The sequence below is a fragment of the Momordica charantia genome, assembly GCF_013281855.1.
Source record: "Momordica charantia cultivar OHB3-1 chromosome 4 unlocalized genomic scaffold, Mcharantia_2.0 BLBB01000004.1, whole genome shotgun sequence".
Taxonomy (NCBI): domain Eukaryota; kingdom Viridiplantae; phylum Streptophyta; class Magnoliopsida; order Cucurbitales; family Cucurbitaceae; genus Momordica; species Momordica charantia.
This window is the reverse complement of record NW_028275162.1, coordinates 29338180-29358463: the sequence shown is the minus strand read 5'-3', so window position 1 is coordinate 29358463 and position 20284 is coordinate 29338180. Positions and strand designations below refer to the sequence as shown.

Below are 20284 nucleotides of genomic sequence, written 5' to 3'. Positions count from 1 at the left end.
AAATTTGACATCTCAAATTTTAAAATATGTTGGTGTGAAATTCGAACTCACGACCTTTGAGATTTTCAAAATGACATATTTAATTAGTATGATTGATGTATATCTTCAACTCAAAAGGTCAAAAGTTCAAATATTTATCCTCGTAAAAAACATAACGTGATATTTTAACATTATTCTATTAAACATGAAAATTCATTATAGAATAGCCAATATAAACATCGCTTGGCTACAAATGATATACACTCATTTTTCAGTTATTCAAATCCACGTACTTCACAGTATTATAAAACAAAATATATTATTGAACTGTAAGCGGATTATTTCCAATTTTTCATTGATTTTCTATCATGTCATGTTAGCTCCATCTTATTATTAATACAAAATATGCACTTACATCCATAAGTAAAGCCTAACAATATGGCAAGTTTCATACAATAGATAAATCAAAATAAGCCAATGGCACAAGAAAAACATTTTTCTTAGAAAAAATATTACATGGCAAATAAAAACGGTGAAAAAAGGTACAAAATATCTAGTCACTCGAACTATGCTCGATTCTCGGAAGAAAATAAATTAATTTAAATACATATCATTGCCATTATTCACATTCATTTTGTTATACAACAAAGGAAAAATCCACTATACAACTTCTGACGCATAACTTAAGACAGAAATTGATACCTAACTGCCAAATCCTTCTGAATCAGTGTGCAATAATAGTGATGTTTAGCTCACATAAATTTTTTCTCAACCAGATGCTTCAATTCCTCAAGTTTAACAATGACCTTTGGATTCATAAGGTCTCTGGCTTCCTTTATGAGGGTGCCTTCCCTACTGAAATGATAAGCATCCAATACTGTCTTTATCCACGTGCGAAGCTTCTCTGGGGTCCTAAATTTGTTCAAGAAAAGAAACCCTAATAAAATAAAATAAAACAAAAGCAAGGCCTGAAAAAACATTTTGCATAATAGACCAAAACAATATAACTAATTGAATGCCAACATTTTTATTCATCCAGTGACTTTGGTCTGATTGTGTGTGTAAACTGTAAAGTCAGGTGGTATCCATACTCTTAACAGGATGAACATCGAAGGATTGGGAGATCTATAAAACAGGAGCGTAATAGCATTAAGCTTATGTTTGAGAGTGATTTTGGCAGGTATCCAAAATCACTCTCAAACAGTGCTGAATAGCTGCTAAAAGGTTAGACTATAGTCTAACCTTTTAACATACTCTTAGTTTTTCCCCACATGCGAGCTCAAAAGAAGAACAATACCCAATAAGATAGACTATCATATTATCGAGGAGGAAAAAGTTCTGCAAAAGTTTGAACTCTGATGCAATATTGAATCACTATTTTTGGTTTAAGCTAATAGATTAGTATTATAGTTTATTTAAATTTCAATATATTCTAAAAAGTTTGAAAGCATACGTGTATAAGCAGTCCACATCTTGTCCTTCAAGTTCTTCTCCAGGTGTAAATGCATCCTTCAGACCACTTAGCCTCTCCTCAGGATCCTCAATTGTGAGAAGATACTTCAAAATCCTAATTTCTTTTGGCATTAATCTTTGAAGGTTACCGCTTGCAGTCACGTACAAGTGGTATAGTATGTCTTTCACCTGAGGAACAAAAAACAACATCAACACTTTTGCCATAAAAAACTCATTACGCCACATTGTTACATCAATTAAACATGCCGCCTTCTCCATAAGCTCATACGACCCAACATAGAAACTAATGAAATCAAGAGTTGGTATTTTTTCAGTCGGATGTCTCAAGGATGGAAAAGTTATTCAATGAGGCCATCACAATGTAACTGCCCTCTAATAACTTCTAATAACTGTTTGATGCAAGCTTAAAATCTCTCTCTCTTAACAATTGTTCAATATAGGTTTTCAAAGTCTAGTTTTTAAATTTTCTATCATACATCCAATCATCCAAGTATGTCGAATCATCATAAGCTTTAATCATTTCATTCAAACAGAAAACAGTATTTGATGCGTTGTTGTAAGCTTCAGTAATTACTTACTTAGCACCATCATTGGAATTTCTTGAATGGTCAGAATTCAGTTAATGCCAACCAGCCAGATTATACATATAAGACCATAAAACCACATGTTTGCATCAACAGCAAATTGCAAGGATAGCAAGCGCATTACCTCATCTTTCATCATGTTCGACTCCTTTGCAGCCGACCAAGCTTTTGTAATCATCAATACCAATGCAGAATCAAGTTGGTTTTTCTCCGCCAAACTGTCTATCTTTCTGCAAGCAGCATCTACAGTTGGAGAATTAATGATATCCTGGAATTTCAACTCTGCAGCATTTAGTGCTTCAATGTTTTCAGTTGCAGCATCGTATGTCTGTACCGCAGCCAGGCAGGAGTTCCCAAGCTTTGCCAAAGCTTACCAATCAGAATATAAGGGGAAAAAAATATCACTTCATCCATGTCAATACCATATCTTACATATGTATATAAGGAAAAAAAGACGTTCACTGAAAAGAGAAGAGATCATTCAAAAACTTAAAAACAAAGAGGAGATCCCAATAAACTTTTGAGGGAAAGGAACTAATTATATAAATGACCCAGCCACTTGTTAAAATCCCAAGAAAGAGGGATGTTCTTGAATTCCTCTGGGTTCATAATACCTTTGATACCACTTTTATCATCCTAAAAGGTACATCTATTCCTTCTCAACCACCCATCCCAAATTATAGCCATAACAATGATTATCCAAATAATACACTTCATAATTTAAATTTAATTAATTCTTAGTAGGATAGGAAACAAAAAACTGATCCAATGGGCCATATCATAGTAAAATGCCTTTTATGCCAAATGGATCAGTTTTTGGCCGGATTGTTTAGAGAGATAGCTCTCCTACTGACTAACGTTTCTAGCAAAAACCTTTCATTACATTCATGGTATAGGGCACGCCCTACTAACAAAAACACTTTGTGTGCCCCAAAGTTAGCTGGGGAGATGTCAAGGGTTTTAGGTTAAAATTTCCACTATAAGGACCACACCGTGGGAGCAAATATTTCTCTACATACGTATGCTAGTTAGTTCCTTAATCCATCCCAATCCATTGACCCTCCTGCTTAGAGTCATAATCATTCTTTGTTTAGCATAAAACAGATATTTGCTTCCTAAATTACGCTACCTCAAACACTTAGGTAGCTATTTATTCATTACTATCAACAAGAACAGAAGTATTTTGCTGACTGAAAAGTATGCAGCATTACCATTTTGCTCAGTCGGATCATCGTAATAAGATTCAGCCACTGTGTGAAGATGCACAAAGAATTCTTTCGTAAAATCTTTACGACGCCTGGAAACAATTTCACCAAGTTCTGATGGTGCTGCGGCTCTGACCACTTCAAGAAGTTCATTATGCCTCTGCACATCCTCATCAATCTGTGAAAATTTTAAAGAAAAAAGAAGAGTATGATTAACAACTCACATACTCCAACAACGTGTCTAATAAAATAATCACGTACCATCAACAATTCATCTTAATTCTTCCCTCAGCAACAGGTCTGTGGTTTTACAACAATAGAATAGCTAATAACATTTTTTCCTTTACAAGATAAGTTTCTTATAAAAACAAAAAAAAAAACAAAAAACAAAAAACAAAAAAAATCCTTTACAAGAAACCAATTTCATTTACTTAATAATATGTTTGCTATTCCAGCTGATTATTAACCTTATTTGCATCCGAAGTGTTAGTTTCCACTATTCTTATTTGCGGAATAAATTATTTTATAGAACAAGTTCTTTAACAAGCCCCCTTTCAATAGTTACAAACTAAGCGACCTAATCTCTAATTAGAAGGTGTTCTTGTAACTTGTCCATGTAGCCTTTTGTATATTTCATATCATCACTGAAATTTTTGTTTCTTACCAAAAAAAAAAAAGTCCGTTAACAAGTTAATTTTTTTTTATCCCAAGGCTGACCTCTTTCAGCTTTCTTCCTAGCCGGAGTAGCTTATGCTTCATTCCAGGATCGTCCTCAGTGGCAGCTCGATCTTGGCACCTGCTAAAGAAATGGGGCCGAATATTGTCCCATTCCTTGCTGAAAGCGATTAACCGTCTCCAATCTGTTGGAGTTGGCTTGTCAATCAAGAAGACTCCAATGAGTTTGTCACACACTTCGGTCATTTTATGCTGATCCAAGCATTCAACGCCATCTTCTGCATTTTGAACATTTCCTACTGGTCCATTGTGGATCAGAGTGCGGTTCGAAGAATTGAGATTTTCTGAACTACAATCATTTGGTACTGCACTATCCCCTCTGACAACCGCAGAAAAGGAAGATTTTTTCGGTCTAACCTGACAAACCAGCGATAGGAACCCTGGTAATCAAAAAAATTCATAACACTTCATTACATGTTATTGAACAACATGTTACAAGCTTTCCGAGAGGAACAAAAAAAAAATAGTATTTTCTATAGTATTGAACAGATATTCCGCATCTAAACCAACACATAGTTGTACATATATATAGTTTCTATGGTTGACTTTTCTCTTTGTATTCGCGAGTGTCCGAGCAAGCACTGTGATCGGATTTATATATACACATAAACTTTTTATGGTCGAATTTCCAATTTCCGATTTTCCTTTCAAATATTTCATAAGGACCATTTTCTAAGTCGTGCAGAATTCAGTCATATGATGAATAGAATGCGAGAAATGCACGGAATAAAAAACTCCATCCTTTCCCTCGACGTGCCCCTCTCAACAGCCAGGAACAGAAGTTGAAAACGTGGAGCAATAAGTGCTGAGGAATACAGTGGTTTCAATCTCATGGTCTTATCTTCGCAACTCATCAGAAACTTAACAAAGTTCAGAGTTACTTACCTCTACTTTTTGAACCCATAGAAGAGTTTCGAGCTGGAATTCTTGAAAGCGAGGACGATGAGGGAGAGCACGCGGCGGAGGCGTCAGCATGAGCAAGAGTTCTCCTTCTGACAGGGAAAGAGAGAGAGGTCTGGAGAGTTGCGGAATGCAGCTCCATCTCGAAGGTTGAAGCAGAACAAGCACCCCCACTTCCCTTCTGCCTTCTCTCCCGCGGGATTTTGTTAGGGTTTAAAAGGGAATTGCGTAAGCTAGGTGTGTTGTAAACTTTAAAAAGCATTGAAAAAAAAAAGGAAAAAAAAAAGAAAACTAAGTATGGCCAAATAAGCATTTCTTTTAATACAAAAACGTATAGCCGTGAGGTTTCAAGCTCCGGACTTAAGCAAACCTCTACTGATATTTGGAGCGAAAAGTTTTTTCCTTTTTTTTTTATAAGTATTTAGATCGAAAAGATAACAAGATGTAATATGAAACGATGCGAACTTGCTTCAATTGAGTCTAGAAAAGTGGGAATGTGGAAGAAGATATTACAAGATTGGGAAAATGGATTAGATAATGGAGAAATGAACTCTACTAGAAGTGCAAGAATAAAGACTTTTAATGACAAAATTAAGTAAAATAGATGAAATTTTTTAAGAGTTTATACACACATATTCGGTAATGTCAATTTTTCATTCAAAATATTATTAGATGTTTGTTCCAATGATGAAACGTGTTTATTAAAAAGTTAAGGTATTATTGAAACTTTTGGAATGATATAGATACTCTCTAGATAAAAAAAATTCATAGATATTTTTTAAAATTTAACCCAAATTATAAATAAAATCTGGATTGCATTTGCATATTTAGAAAGAGAACAAAAGAAAAAAGAAGGAAAAAAAACTCAACTCAAATCACCTAGGAAGACAATTAAATTATCACTAACACTTCAACTAAGCTCAAATAATTTAATATTGTAAACCACGATTTTAAAACTGTCTAATATTTCAAATAATTTTTGTGAAAAGAAACAAACAAAAATCATTTGAATTTCATTAGGATTTTTTTAGGGCGATAGATAGGGGTGGGAATTCGAACTCATAACTTATTGGTCGGAGACATTTGTCAATTATTGTTAAACTAATCTCATGTTAACGAAATTCACTCAGATTTAAAATAACTCAACCATATAAATGCATTATAATAAACCTATACAAATGATAGAATTCTACAACAACAGTAAGTTTCTATAATGATATATGTCGGTAGAAATAAAACGAACTATAAACCTTTAAATAGGTGCATGGAAAATTTTAAAAAAATTACCATATTTGAAAAAGGAAAATGAGTAAACTTCTACCATTGTTATTGTTTTTTAAATAAAATGTTTGATGAGATTTTTTTTTTTAAATAAAGACAAAATGTAAAAAACGAAGAATTCCAGGATGGGGCTAAAATGTAATTAACATTTTCTTATAAAATATCCAATGGCAGGTACCTTTTTTGCCCCGATCCGCAACGAGGAAGTCCAACCCGACCAACGGCTCTGCTTCAAATTATCCACAGTGAAGTTACAATTTTCAATCCGAATTGTGGCCGTGGCGGGAAGTTCAAACCCCGGCCATGCTCTCGCCGGCGTTCATCTCAACGGCCACTATTTCTCAGCCACCTTCTCGTTTCTCCGTTCAACCACCGCCAACATCACCATCCACACGACGAATCTGTTCCGGATGGAAGCTCACAAATATCGGCCGTTGTAAAAATTCCACAAATTTTCGGTTCCATCCCGCCAAAGAACCATCCCGGGCTTCGCCGGTCACCTCCTCGACGGAAACACGTACTGCTCAAGAACCCGCCGATCTCGAATCCTGCAGTAATCAGCCGGTGAGTGGATATTTAAGTCCTTATCTGCTTGCCGTTTGGCTTCGGTCCAGTCGTAGCGTCAAGGAATTGAGGGCGATACATGCGTTTATTTTGCGGCATTTGACAAGTTTAGTGATTTACGTTGGGAATAATTTGATTAGTTCTTACTTGATATTCGGGATGTTGGTTGATGCTAGAAAGGTGTTCGACGAAATTCCGATGAGAAGCGTTGTAACCTGGACGGCTATTATTAATGGATATATTGATTCTGATTTGACTGAAGAAGCTTTAGGGTTGTTTCATGATTCGATTAAGTGTGGCGTCCAAGCGAATGGGAAGATGTTTGTTTGCATATTGAACTTGTGTGCTAAGAGGTTGGATTTTGAGCTTGGGAGGCAAATTCATGGCGTTATTTTGAAAGGTAATTGGGGAAATTTGATTGTAGACAGTGCCATCGTTTACTTTTATGCACAGTGTAAAGATATTTCCAGTGCTTTCGTTGCATTTGAGCAGATGCCAAAGCGTGATGTTGTCTGTTGGACTTCCATGATTACTTCTTGTTCCCAACAAGGGCTTGGACGAGAGGCGATTTCGATGTTTTCAAATATGCTAAGCGATGGATTTCTACCTAATGAATTTTCTGTATGTGGTGTTCTCAAGGCTTGTGGAGAAGAGAAGGAGTTGAAGATTGGGAGACAGTTACATGGTTTGATAGTTAAGAAAATAATAAAGAATGATGTTTTTGTTGGGACTTCCTTGGTTGATATGTACGCCAAGTGCGGGAATATGGCGGATTCGAGAGAAATATTTAATGGGATGAGGAATAGAAACACGGTTACATGGACGTCGATCATAGCTGGCTATGCTCGGGAGGGGCTCGGCGAGGAGGCCATAAACCTCTTTAGGTTGATGAAGAGGCAGAGGATTCCTGCCAATAACTTAACCATCGTAAGTATCCTCCGCGCTTGTGGCTCGATTGGGGAGTCATTAACTGGGAGAGAAGTTCATGCCCAAATTGTGAAAAATTCTTTTCAGACAAATATACACATCGGAAGCACTCTAGTCTGGTTCTACTGTAAATGTAGGAATCAACCTAAGGCCTCCATGGTTCTTCAGCAGATGCCTCTTAGAGATGTGGTTTCCTGGACAGCCATTATTTCTGGCTGTGCTCATCTTGGCCACGAGTCCGAGGCTCTCGAGTTTCTGAAAACCATGATAGAGGAAGGAGTTGAACCAAATTCCTTTACTTATTCTTCGGCTTTAAAAGCGTGTGCAAAGATGGAAGCCATTCTACATGGGAGATTGATCCACTCCTCTGCAAATAAAACATCTGCATTGTCCAATGTTTTTGTGGGAAGTGCATTAATTTACATGTATGCAAAATGTGGATACGTAACCGAAGCATCTCAAGTTTTCTACAGCATGCCGGTGAGGAATTTGGTTTCTTGGAAGGCCATGATTTTGGGTTACGCAAGGAATGGTCTATGCCGAGAGGCTTTGATGCTTATGTATCGGATGCAAGCCGAAGGTATTGAAGTGGATGACTACATTCTTGCAACAGTTTATGGAGCCTGTGGAGATGCTAAGTGTGATGTAGAGCCATCACTTGAATATAGCTTGCAAACCAGTCATTGACCTCCGACTCGAATGGTTATCTAGATTCGACCAACGACAAGATTCATGCTATATGATTCTTGCCATCTCAAAGAGCCTTGTACTTCGTTCACTCGATGTTCTGATCAGAATGGCAATGACTTGACGGAACACATTTCTGTGATCTTCTGTTACTCCAAATGTCATAATTGTGCATAGCGGAGAAATAAAAACTCAACTTTTCCCTGCCTAAGCTGTTTCTTCTCATGTATACTAAATCGAGGTTAGTTTAAGTAGTTAGATATTTGTATTTTTTCATTACAGGTTAGTTATAGGTTCAAATTTCCACCTCTTTAATTATCATGTAATATTTAATAAAAAAAAAACACGTACCTTACAGCCCAGATTAATAGTTAATTGTAAAAACGTTCAATGTAATCTTTGTAAATTCATACTTTATCTTGGTGCATAGTTCTGTGAATAGTCATCTTTCTAACTGGCTTTTCCATGTGATTTTAATCAAAATGAATCTTGAAACTGTCTTCTTTTTCCGCCAAAATGTCCTCTCGATTGCAACTTTTCTGCTATTATTTGATATTTAATCTCGTCTTCTTTTAGGAAATAGGGTTATTTTTCTGACACATCCATAAATAAAATTGCTAAATATACCATTTTGTTTCTAGTGATGGTGTCACTTTTCAAATTTGTTTATGATCTCTTAAATTTCTTTAGTTTCATTCTTACTGTTTTTCAGAAAAGTTACTTTTGTCCTTTTAAGGCTGGAGCATACATCGGTTTAATTCAATTTTAAAAGGTTTCAATTACGTTCTTAAATGATAAAACTTAAACCATACTTATCCTCCGCTACTAAAATTAAACTTTTAACAGAGGAAATGCAAGTATGTAAATTTTAATGAGGTGGTATGATTTGGTAGACAGATTAAGGATAAAAAATAGACCAAGAATGGGAGTAAAATTAAATTTAAGGGATTGATTTTAGATTAATTAGGTCAAGTCAACATCTTGGGTTGGCCAACTTAAACTTATGACTAAAGTTAGGTACAATTCTGCTTTCTATTGTACTTATCTTATAATTTAAACGTTTCTTTCCAACTTTAGTTTAAATTGTAGTGGATTTGTTATGTCTTTAAAATATCAATTCTCTCCGGAGTTGGTATGAATATTTCAAAGTTAATTTCGTGGGTGGATTAACTTTTAGCCCCAAACCTAATATCGTGAGATTTGAAACACAATCACTCAATTCATCACTTATAAATCATCCGTCTATTATTTTCCTTGAGGTCAAAGATTAAAATCCCTACATTTGTAATCCAACTTTTAATAAATTAATTTGTTTTTCGTATAACATGTTTGGTGAAAATTCAAACTTACGATATTTTGATCGGAGATGAGTGTCTTGATTAATTGAACTATATTCAGATTGGATAAATGAATAAGTTGTTTAATATTTTAATTGAATACAATTTTATTATTTTTATTAATAGTTGATATAGTTATTTTTTTAAAAAAATAATTATATCAACTATAATTATTAGTGAAAGGTTTTAATTGATTTAACTTGCATGATTTAGCGGTATAAATTGATTTTTTCCGATTTTAAATATTATACTATACATTATATTAGTCAACGCTATAAAAAAAAAGGGAACATGCTTAGCGGGCGGGCGGGGTCAGAAGAAAACCCGTTTATTTGTCCATTTTCCTTTAATTTTTTTAATTTTAATTTTAATTAATTAATATATATACATATATATATTTTTTTTTTGGAAAGGCCATTTTTCTATTTTCAGCACACGGACTTCCCGCTTCTCTCCAGTTTCTTTTTTTTTTTTTCCTTTTTTTTGTTTTATTATTTTTTGTTTTTCTTTCTTGCGAACTTCTTCAGGCGGTTTCATTCAACTTCAAAGGTGAAAAAAAACGTCTAAGGAAACTTTCACCTCAATTAATTCCCACCCGTAACCGCCAATCCTCGAGATTTTGATAGATTTCTTCTTATTTTTACTATGTTTCTGCAGTTTCTTCCCAATTCAAACTCCTTCAGATCTTGTAAGGTTCATCATTCCGTTCTCGTCGAGAAAGATTTGTTTCCGGATGCCGGATTCCTCGTTCTCATCCTAGACGGTATTACAGTATTCTGAATTTCCATCCTCATCAATCGTGTGTGCAGTTTATTGTTTTTTTCTATTGCTGTTTGTTTGATGGTTTGGAAAATCGACGATGAATATTTTACATGTTTGAATTCGGAGGTGGAGGATTCGAGGAAATTGAAGTGGACGAGTTTGATAATTTGCTATGTCTGGAGAGTGATGGTTCTAGTGAGAGGAATTCACTTTGACTATCCCGCATTTTTGCGCCAAGGCGTTGACGGCGCTCATGTTTATGATGTTGAGAAGCTTTATTTCTGTACTTTGCACGGAATTGAAAATTATAGAATACTCTTTGTTGCATTTACACAGATTTCTTCCCTGCCAACAGTTTATTGTTGGATAAACCTCTGTGCGTTTTTTATTTTGCATTTTGTCAACTGTTTTGCAGGCTCTTGAATGTTGAATCTGAAAGGTGCAGAGGGAGTGAGAAGACACTTAATTTACTAGACTAAAAGGAAGAGATGGCAACTTCTCCCACCACTAAAAGGGATGAGGAACAAGGCCTGTCTAAAGAGAAAGATGTAGGGGAATCTACATTGGAGACTGAACCGCCTTTGTCAGTTAGCGAGGATAGCACTACACCAGCAGAGGATAAAGGACGTGATGAGATAGCAAAGGACAAGAACGTCGATTCGAAATCTGAGGCTCAAGATGAAACGGTGGAGAGGGAGAATGTCCAAGGTGAATTGCATCACGATGTGGAAATCCAGAGGGAGAACATCCAAGGTGAATTGCATCACGAGGTGGAAACCAAGCTGGATTTCCAGTCTAAGTCTGAATTTGAAAAGTCGGACCAGGTTATTAGAAATGATGACTCTAATGAAAAGCTAGATGAGGATAAGAATGCAGAATCTGAATCCTCATCAGATGATTCAGACAACGAGGGTGAAGGTTTAGATTCTAAGGCTCAAACAAGAACAAACCAAACAATTGAAGAAGTTCTTGCCGAGGAGAAAGCCCCAGAGCCAGTCTTTGATGGGACTGAGGTTCCTGATATTGAAGTTAATAGGAGTTTGTCGAATCGTTCCACAGATAGTGATTCAGAGACCCAAGGTGTCGTTGACAAGGCACTGGCACTAAAAAACTTTGTTAAGGAAAAAGGAGTAGTTGCAGTCTCCAGTGTTTTACGTCGTTTTTCAGGAAAAAGGGAGGAAGAAAGTCAGGATAGTAGTCCTAATGATGAGAGTAAGGATGACTCCAGTTCCAATAAAGAAAATGAAGCCAAGGAAATCCCAGAAAAACCTTCGGAAAGATCTGCTTGGAATCCCCTCAACTACATTAAGATATCACGTGATGCTGATGCACAAATCAAAACTGAGCAGGTGGAGGAAGTTTCTGGAGAACCAACCTTAGAGATCGTATTAAAAGGTAGAATTGTACTGTACACACGGTTAGGTTGTCAAGATTGCAAAGAGGCTCGACTATTTTTGTTTTGGAAGAGACTTAGATACGTTGAGATCAATATTGATGTTTACCCGGGTAGAAAATTGGAGCTTGAGAAACTTGCTGGATCTCCTGCCGTCCCAAAGGTATTTTTTAATGAGACCCTTATTGGAGGCTTGAACGAACTAAAAGAATTGGATGAGTCTGGAAAGCTTGATGAGAAAATTGAGTATCTGAAAGCTGAAGCACCATCATTTGAAGCCCCTTTACCACCTCTTTCTGGTGAAGATGATGTCTCCAGTAATGGGACAGTTGATGAATTGGCTATGGTTTTTCGAAAAATGAAAGAATCTATTGTTGTTAAGGACCGGTTCTACAAAATGCGGCGATTCACCAACTGTTTCCTAGGCTCAGAAGCTGTGGATTTCTTATCAGAGGACCAATATTTGGAAAGGGAAGAGGTGAGTTTGACTATGTCCCTTTGTCGTCTTTTAGAAAGAAGAGACTTCTCTTTAAAATAACAATATTTCAATATTTATCCCTCTCAAGTTCACAATGCAGCTAGGTACCAGCCATGGTAATTTGTCCTAGAGGGACTTTCTAAATCTTATGTTGCACCTCTTGACATATTATTTTATGAGCTTAAAAATTTCCGTAGATTCTTGGCATTTAGACAGTCTATTTATTCATATTATTCTAATTAGTATTAAATTTATCATTGGAGTTTTCTTTAATGTCAGTCTCATTTCATCATTGCGTGACCCACCATGTTTTTTCCCCTTTCCTCTCTTCTTGTGTCATACTAAATTTAAATTGGTTTCTGTTCCTTTATTCCTAGATGAGATCAATGGTAATACACTTTATTAGAGCTATTTATCTTTTTAGAACTCAAGGACATAGAGGTACAAGCTAGAGAAGAGCTATTGTTCAATCAAGGTCATCTATTAGAGCTATTTTTTTTAAACACTTTTAGTACTCTATAGAAAGAAAGTTCTTCTTAGGTATGGGGAGAATGGAGATTTTCGTTCTGATTCTCTTTTGAACTTTCTTATTAGAAGATGGGGCTTTAAAATACTAACCTTTTCTTTTTATCTGTTGAACAAAGAATAACTAATAAGGATAGTGTATATTTTCCTAGTAGCTACAGTACTGTGTATATTTTATCTTTTTCTAAAATTATATATGATTACAAAAAATATTTGTGTTAAGTAACTGCATAACTTTGCTCTTCATTTTGGTGTTAAGTTCTAATCCTTAACTCTGCTCTCTAAGTGATCCCCGAGTGTCCTTAATTTTTTTTTAAGTAAATTTATTGTTTGGTGCAATGATCAGGCTATTGAATTTGGACGAAAGCTTGCAAGCAAACTTTTTTTCCAACATGTTCTTGAGTAAGTTACCTTAGCTCTTCCTCTCAGTATCCTTGGCTGCCACCCATTGCATTTGTGATTAATAATCCTGTTTTCAGAGAAAATTTATTTGAAGATGGTAGCCACTTATACCGTTTCTTGGATGATGATCCTGTCGTGGCAACTCAATGTCACAACGTTGCAAGAGGTATAATTGAGACGAAGCCCAAGGCCATATCAGATATTGCATCAAGGCTGAGATTTTTGTCCTTTGCCGTTTTTGAAGCCTATGTATCAGAGGATGGAAAACATGTAGATTACAGAAGTATTCATGGGAGTGAGGAATTTGCTAGGTTAGTTCGTTAATAAAATTGTAATAGAAGCACATTCAAGTGTTTTGCTGTACACATTTTTTCTGCATTCAAGTTTCTTGATTTAACGGCAATATTTTGACAGGTATTTGAGAATTGTCGAAGAGCTCCAAAGAGTTGAAGTACAAAATTTGGCACGGGAGGAGAAGCTTGCTTTCTTTATTAACCTCTACAATATGATGGCGATCCATGCAATATTGGTATGTGGTCATCCTGTTGGAGCGCTGGAAAGAAGGAAACTGTTCGGAGAGTTCAAATATGTCATTGGAGGGGCCACATACTCTCTTTCAGCTATTCAAAATGGAATTTTGAGGGCCAATCAGAGACCACCATACAACCTCATGAAACCATTTGGTGCAAAAGATAAACGTGCTAAAGTAAGATAAGCCCCTTTGTTATCTCTACTGCTTATTTTGTGATGTAATGGAACACAATTATATGGCAATCAGACGTAAAAAGATTCTTATTTTACTTGTTTTATTGTTTGCGTTGGTTGTACACGAAAGTTGGAGTTGCGTGTGAGGTGCGTGAATCTTTTTTTAGTTAACATTTTGTTGTAGTTTACCTTTTATGAACAATTGCATTGAAGTAACGTTTCATGATTTTTCTGGGTATCCTTTTGGAGTGCTAGAGCTTTAACTTGTTTAACTCAAGTACAGTCATAGTGATGGATCATAAGTTCAAAGTGAATAATTCTTGCTTTCTATCAGTTTCTCTTCCTGTTTATCTTACAACTGGGCCAATTGCAAACATGAGCTGTATGTCCCATTTTATTTTCTTCCGGAATTTGAGTTTTCATTACCATCATAGTCTGACTACTATTATTTCTGTTATTTTATAGGTTTCTCTTCCGTATGTGGAGCCTTTAATTCATTGTGCATTAGTCTGTGGTACCCGATCTGGACCTGCTCTTCGATGCTATTCTCCAGGGAACATAGATCAAGAGTTGATGGAAGCAGCCCGAAGTTTCTTAAGAGATGGAGGACTTGTCATTGATTTGAATAACAATGTTGCATCAGTTAATATGATTCTTAAATGGTAAGACAAAAACATTTCCGCAGAAACCTTCTCCTGTTTTCTTACAAACATTTGTTATTATTTTTAGTTTCTATCGTAACTTTATGAATTTTTCATTTAGGGGCCTACTTTTAGGTGGACTTGCTCCCTTAGTTACAGACACATTTGATCAGGTCATAGTGAAAATTTTGAAAATTTTACTCTTAAGTTTACTCGTCTTGGAATAAGGCACTCTCCTGGACAAGTCATTTGTAGGAGATCCTGGCAGTTTGTAGATAAACTGCCAGGATCTCCTAGAAAACCTGGATGAAGTTAATTTAATGCGCTGTGATTTTCAATACACATTAGAGTTGGCCAATTTGTCGATCCACCCAACAATTTGAAACCCTGTTTACATATATTTCTGTTGTGGAGGCACTAGACAGAGTTTCCTGACCGACCATAAGTTGAACCATTAAGTCCTAGATAATAGAGAGTGATAGTAATTGTGAATGTTATTATATTTCTTGAAGACATTGACTCTGCTAGTAAATTATTTCTACTTCCATCACCGCCCAGGTTTAGCACAGACTTCGGAAAGAATGAGCAAGAAGTGATGAAGCATGCATCAAACTACTTGAAACCAGAGGATTCACAAGCATTGCTTGAATTGCTTGCCAGTAACCAGTTGAAGGTATTATATCAAACATACGATTGGGGTTTGAACTGTTAATGCTGCTTTTGCAGACTACATATTGTTGCCTCCAAAAAGTGTAAAAATACTGCTTCAGTTATACAAGATAGGTAGCCCAAAGGTATACCATATACAAGTATTTTCTTTGGTGCTTTCGCCCTCGGGTTCAGATCACACATCATGATACATGCAGGCTAAGGTAATAGATTCCCCGTCCCGCCTTTGCTATGATGTAAAACCAAAGCCATAATAGTTATAGCAGGCGAGTGTAATGCCAAACTTATATCTTGTAGATCAAAAAAGTTCCTTGGAACATACGTTGGTGCCTGGTTTGCTTGCTCACCATGTATTTGTGCGTTTGAGTGTAATGTGCATATTGTATTGAACCAAGATACAACCAATATACACAATTATTTATAGACAAATTGGCTGTTCACCCTTCGTTGCAGGATCGTACAGCATGACTAAAATTTTAGACTTCATTTGGAAAATTATTTCTAATGAAGTTTTTTGTTAATTGAGATTGAATAGCATGAAAAGATTTATAAATGTTAATGGGGCTCATACTGCAGTATGATAATTTTCAATTTTAAAAGAATAATTCAATTTATTTCAAAGAATAGTTCATCGTGAGTATACATGAAGTACAAAAACAGCTTTTAAAAAACAATTTCCAAGTAATATTTGTTTCTGAATTATCGCTCTATTAAATAAACCATAGAAAATTGCAGCAACCATGGTGCCATTATGAACTAATTCACCAATCCGAAGTAAAAAACAGCAGGTTACATGGGATGGCACAAAGGCTTCGTTGACAATCAAATATAATTTATTAAAACGAAGCCAAATTTTTCAATGCAACAATTTAGAACTGAGCTAGAGGGAAATCCAGCGCATTATCAATCACAATACCATTACAAAATCCTTACAGTGCATGCATTTTCTTCAAGGGAACCTGCAGATCTCCATCTCCAAACCAGGATTGGCCAAGAACAGATCCGAGATAGCAAGAGCAATAAACATCAAGGGATACCACCTTCAGCACCGCGAGTTCATTTTGAAATAATGACGATTTGAGTTGGCAGGCACGTCCACGTTGGAATCATCTTCATATAGGCCAGTGGGCTCATTCCATAGGTCACACTGTTTTCTCAAGAACTATACACCAGTTTGACTTGTCATAAAATCGATCGATCACTACTGCGTTGTCCATACCAGAAACTAGCCTGCACCCAAACAGTAAAAGAACAAAATATTACGTAAGAAACGTATCTCGAGGGGGGTAAAGGAAGGTGAAATAAGTTAAAGTCTTGAAGTATGGTATACTGAGTTCCCTATATTTCAAGTTGATGGTATTTCAAGTCAAACTATGGAATGATAGAAAATTGATTATCACCTGAGCACACATTAATGGAAGCTACTGCATACATATATTAACATTTACTCCACGTGCAAATTATACAAGGCAAACTTCCAATAGGTGCCCCCAAGTAAACATCTAATATAGCAGAGGAAATTTGGTAGGGCCAACTTTCAGCCAAAAGGTTAGGTTCAACTTTTCCTTATTTTCTTCTTATTTTGGTCTTAATACTGTAGCCCCCTTTTAGATTGCTACCAATTGGTGAAGATCCTTTTTGTCTTGGGTATGGATGCCTTATTATCTCCCCTTTCCTCTTTTGTAAAAATCTCTTTTTCACGGTAGCAATTTCTGATTGATTTTGCTCGTAGGGAAACAATAAGTCAAAGCTAGGAAAAGTATAATGTTCTTTTTCCATATATTTCCAACTTGGACTAAAAGGGGTAATCAACAGTACCGGCGCCATCTCCCATGTGCAAAAACAACCTTTTCTACCACCGAGACTACTTTCAACCCTGTTGCTTTGTGCATTATGAAGATGATTTATTTTTTTTGCACATATATTAAAATGTCTACATTATTCCCTTTTTGTCCAACTTTCATCCAGCTATGTTTAAACATAAATATATGGCTCATGTTTGAGTATTAGAGGGAGGAAATGAGAGATGGAACATATCTAGAACAGCACAGTCACATCTGTAAAGAGATATTTGTTACATTATAGATTATAGAACTCATGCAAGAGGGCACCGGATCTATTCAAGTGATTCACTCGTACCCAATAAGCAAAAGGAGACCAGAAAATGAAAACCATACAATAGATATGAGAGAGAGGAATACCTTTCAAGCTCGCCTTCACTGAAAACATGATAGTATCTGTTATACACAACAGCAGCCTTTTTATCATCTTTCTTTGCTAAACCACTGGCAAGGGCACTGGCAGACGTGCCGCTGACTTCTGCACGATGATAAGGTAAGTGCCATGGTACAAAATATTCTTGCTGGGCAGTCTTTGATAAGTTTTCATCAATACAACTCGGCAACTCGTCTCCACTTTGAGATGGTAGAGATTTATTTTCTGGCATACTTCCAGTGAAATTCTCCTTGGAATCCCTTAGATGAATACCTGAACCATTTTCATTCATTTCAGGAATGCTTTCAAGTGCCAATGATGAAGGACTACGAACACGGGGACTACCTGGTCCAACCCACTCTTCAACATACTTCTCTGTAAGTGGCATCCATTTCGTCAATAAAGATTTATCCTCCTGTTCAACAGCCCACACTGTAATTAAAACTAGGCCACCTTTTTTAACAACACGTATTAATTCTTCAATTGCTTTCTTCCTCCTGTTCTCAGTACTTAGATGATGTAATACAGCTATAGAGATTGCTGCATCGCCAAAACCAGTTCTGTAAGGAAGATTTACTGCATCAGCCACCAGAACATCATGCCCCCTTTCTTTACAAATTTTGATAAGTTGAGCACTAATATCACATCCTATAAAAAAGCAGTTGGGAGTAAAACCCAAGTACTTTCCATTACCACAGCCAGCATCCAGGATGAGGGAGCCTAGAGGCAATGAGGATAAGAATGCTGCAACTTTTGGCCACTTCGCAAATCGAGTGGAACTAAAATGGGGTGCAATGGCATCATAAACACGATGCACATACTTCTTTTCAATTTCAGGGGTGCACTGCACGTTTGATGAGCATCCCTGATTTGCACAAGATGATTGTTGTGCATTTGTTTCATCATTTGACAGATGAGGATCTGACTTAGAACCAGCTTTGACTTTAATTTCTTTCATAGCACTGAAAAGTCTAAAATGATGCCCACTGCCAATTACAACAGAGGATAAATCAAAGATCTTGCTATTTTGGTAAAAGAATTTGCTCACTCTTGAAGCACGACTACAAGCTTGAGGCATAAAAGTCAGTCACATACCCTGCAGGAAACCAAGGCTCTTTAAGGACTAAATTTCTCAAAGTTCTATCGCTATATAGAAGATTATTATACATATATACACATAAACATGTATAAGAAACACAACCACCTTGTTACAACCCAAGGTTACATTCCTAGAGCGGGTTGAAAAGACATCTCCCAAGCTACCAAATGGGTGATCATAAGAAGCACCCCCAATATACATTAATCAAGTAGAATAATAGTTACTGGAAGTCCCATACAAGGCACTCCAATTAGAGAGTGTATCTAAGAAATTAGAATTTATAAAAAATGCATGCGTTTCTCTACTGCAACATCTAGAGCTAGTAGATTTTGTTTCTTCATCTTTCTGCAATTCTTTGGGTTCAGCCACGTGTGTTAGGTTTTCCTTTTCTTCCTATCTAACATGCATCCATCAAGTTTACTGTTTACACACACTATCTCTTCCTCCATTCCCTAACTGTTTGATTAGGTTAATCTTCGGCCTTCGTTTTTGTCTTTATCAAGTACAACGGTTTCCAATTTGTATTTTCTTTATAAAAATTTGCTCAACAGGTTATCACATATCTGATCATTTCCAAAACTTAAAAAAAAAAAAGTAAATAAATTGTAACACAATTGTGTTCAATAGAGTTACCGCATGGGCTTAATGATTGCCATTCAAATTATAACATTAGGCATTATATAGGCTCCAACTCCATCAAGTCCTTTGGGTGACTCAATATGTGAGCATTGACCTTCCCTGCCACTCTTTCAAAGGTCATTTGGAAATTTAAGTTCTTAAGAAAATACACCTTCTTTAGGATTCTGTTACACCAAGAAATTCTATGCCTGCAACAGATTACAGAATGATAACTGACACCAAAACCCAAAAGGATATGTAGTTTGCAGGGCTGATAACAAAAAGATATATATTTCGTTTGTTCACTTTTAATACATTCCTTCAATCACACCTAACAGTTCCTTCCAAAATCAAGGATTTCATTCTTCAGATAGGTCTTTATCCAGAAGGAAAGCCAAACCGATCAGTCTAGCCGGCTACTTCTTGTGGAAAAATATGCAGATAGAGAAATACAAGACATCAGGACAAGTCAATGATGGAGAGGGACGGCAGTCAGCATTCATGTGACTACTTGGCTGTATTATCATAGCAAGGATCATTGCATATTTCATTGAACCTCCACAGATTTCCATGGGGGCGAAAACGAGAAAGAAATTCACTATCCAAGAGCAGGGTAACAACAACATCCAAGCGATTGAAACATATGTAACTAAACTAGGAAAAACATCGAGAAAATCACAATAAAACAATCATGATTTAAATAGATCTACGAAGAGAAGGAGAAGGAAACTCACGAAAATCAGATACGGAGTGCAGATGAAGAGAAAAAAAAATGGATGGTTGAGATTGTGGAATCCAATTGATGATTGGAAAAAGAAAGAAAACGAAAGGAAAGAAGAAGAAGAGAAAATCAATGCACCAATGTCGCAATGGCAGCTTCAAGCGGTCGCTGAGGTCTTCGTCGTGAAGTGAAGGGAGAGAAGACTGCCCTAGCTTCACTGTACATTCATTTGCAGAGTTGCAGTTAATAATTTCATTATAAATAAACTGTAAATAATAATAATAATATAATAATATCACGTTTTCATTTAAATTGGTGACCATTTTTATGTCTCTTTATAAAATTACTCTCGTGAACATTCAAATCTATCTTCCGTTTAGTCGGA

General features: G+C 36.1%; 4 protein-coding genes across 7 annotated transcripts; 2 read left to right on the top strand and 2 right to left on the bottom strand.

Annotated features, from left to right (window-relative positions):
* Positions 1-533: 533 nt before the first annotated feature.
* Positions 534-5112, bottom strand: LOC111020242 (uncharacterized protein At4g37920). Its single transcript, XM_022296851.2, has 6 exons — positions 4862-5112; positions 3959-4356; positions 3248-3419; positions 2161-2405; positions 1433-1620; positions 534-891 (listed from the first exon to the last, which is right to left on the bottom strand). Exons 1-6 carry the CDS (start codon positions 5016-5018, stop codon positions 732-734), a joined length of 1320 nt encoding a protein of 439 aa, XP_022152543.1. The 5' UTR covers positions 5019-5112; the 3' UTR covers positions 534-731.
* A 1216-nt stretch (positions 5113-6328) lies between these two features.
* LOC111020158 (Pentatricopeptide repeat (PPR) superfamily protein) lies at positions 6329-8764 on the top strand. Its single transcript, XM_022296730.2, has one exon. It carries the CDS (start codon positions 6461-6463, stop codon positions 8333-8335), a length of 1875 nt encoding a protein of 624 aa, XP_022152422.1. The 5' UTR covers positions 6329-6460; the 3' UTR covers positions 8336-8764.
* Positions 8765-10076: 1312 nt separating this feature from the next.
* LOC111020209 (electron carrier/ protein disulfide oxidoreductase) lies at positions 10077-15676 on the top strand. 2 transcript variants are annotated; one of them, XM_022296800.2, is made up of 8 exons: positions 10077-10221; positions 10330-10435; positions 10850-12305; positions 13177-13232; positions 13310-13543; positions 13647-13938; positions 14403-14599; positions 15137-15676. In XM_022296800.2, exons 3-8 carry the CDS (start codon positions 10923-10925, stop codon positions 15288-15290), a joined length of 2316 nt encoding a protein of 771 aa, XP_022152492.1. In that variant the 5' UTR covers positions 10077-10221; positions 10330-10435; positions 10850-10922; the 3' UTR covers positions 15291-15676. The 2 variants fall into 2 exon arrangements, with proteins under 2 accessions (XP_022152492.1, XP_022152493.1); XM_022296801.2 differs by lacking the exon at positions 10077-10221 and having other exon boundaries at positions 10228-10435.
* Positions 15677-15976: 300 nt separating this feature from the next.
* LOC111020230 (S-adenosyl-L-methionine-dependent methyltransferases superfamily protein) lies at positions 15977-20136 on the bottom strand. 3 transcript variants are annotated; one of them, XM_022296833.2, is made up of 3 exons: positions 19913-20136; positions 17449-18557; positions 15977-16477 (listed from the first exon to the last, which is right to left on the bottom strand). In XM_022296833.2, exons 2-3 carry the CDS (start codon positions 18537-18539, stop codon positions 16390-16392), a joined length of 1179 nt encoding a protein of 392 aa, XP_022152525.1. In that variant the 5' UTR covers positions 18540-18557; positions 19913-20136; the 3' UTR covers positions 15977-16389. The 3 variants fall into 3 exon arrangements, with proteins under 3 accessions (XP_022152525.1, XP_022152527.1, XP_087979599.1); XM_022296835.2 differs by having other exon boundaries at positions 17449-18447; XM_088123473.1 differs by lacking the exon at positions 19913-20136 and adding an exon at positions 19194-19387.
* Positions 20137-20284: the final 148 nt, after the last annotated feature.

Excerpts from the sequence above, each read along its gene's own strand:
- LOC111020242 (XM_022296851.2), bottom strand. The coding sequence starts at position 5,018 with ATGGAGCTGCATTCCGCAACTCTCCAGACCTCTCTCTCTTTCCCTGTC. Across the intron at positions 2,406-3,247 it reads TGATCCGACTGAGCAAAATG|CTTTGGCAAAGCTTGGGAAC; the intron begins GTAATGCTGCAT and ends CTGATTGGTAAG. Across the intron at positions 892-1,432 it reads GATGTGGACTGCTTATACAC|GACCCCAGAGAAGCTTCGCA; the intron begins GTATGCTTTCAA and ends GAACAAATTTAG.
- LOC111020158 (XM_022296730.2), top strand. The coding sequence starts at position 6,461 with ATGCTCTCGCCGGCGTTCATCTCAACGGCCACTATTTCTCAGCCACCT.
- LOC111020209 (XM_022296800.2), top strand. The coding sequence starts at position 10,923 with ATGGCAACTTCTCCCACCACTAAAAGGGATGAGGAACAAGGCCTGTCT. Across the intron at positions 13,233-13,309 it reads TTTTTCCAACATGTTCTTGA|AGAAAATTTATTTGAAGATG; the intron begins GTAAGTTACCTT and ends TCCTGTTTTCAG. Across the intron at positions 13,544-13,646 it reads GGGAGTGAGGAATTTGCTAG|GTATTTGAGAATTGTCGAAG; the intron begins GTTAGTTCGTTA and ends ATATTTTGACAG.
- LOC111020230 (XM_022296833.2), bottom strand. The coding sequence starts at position 18,539 with ATGCCTCAAGCTTGTAGTCGTGCTTCAAGAGTGAGCAAATTCTTTTAC. Across the intron at positions 16,478-17,448 it reads AGTGAAGGCGAGCTTGAAAG|GCTAGTTTCTGGTATGGACA; the intron begins GTATTCCTCTCT and ends GTTTGGGTGCAG.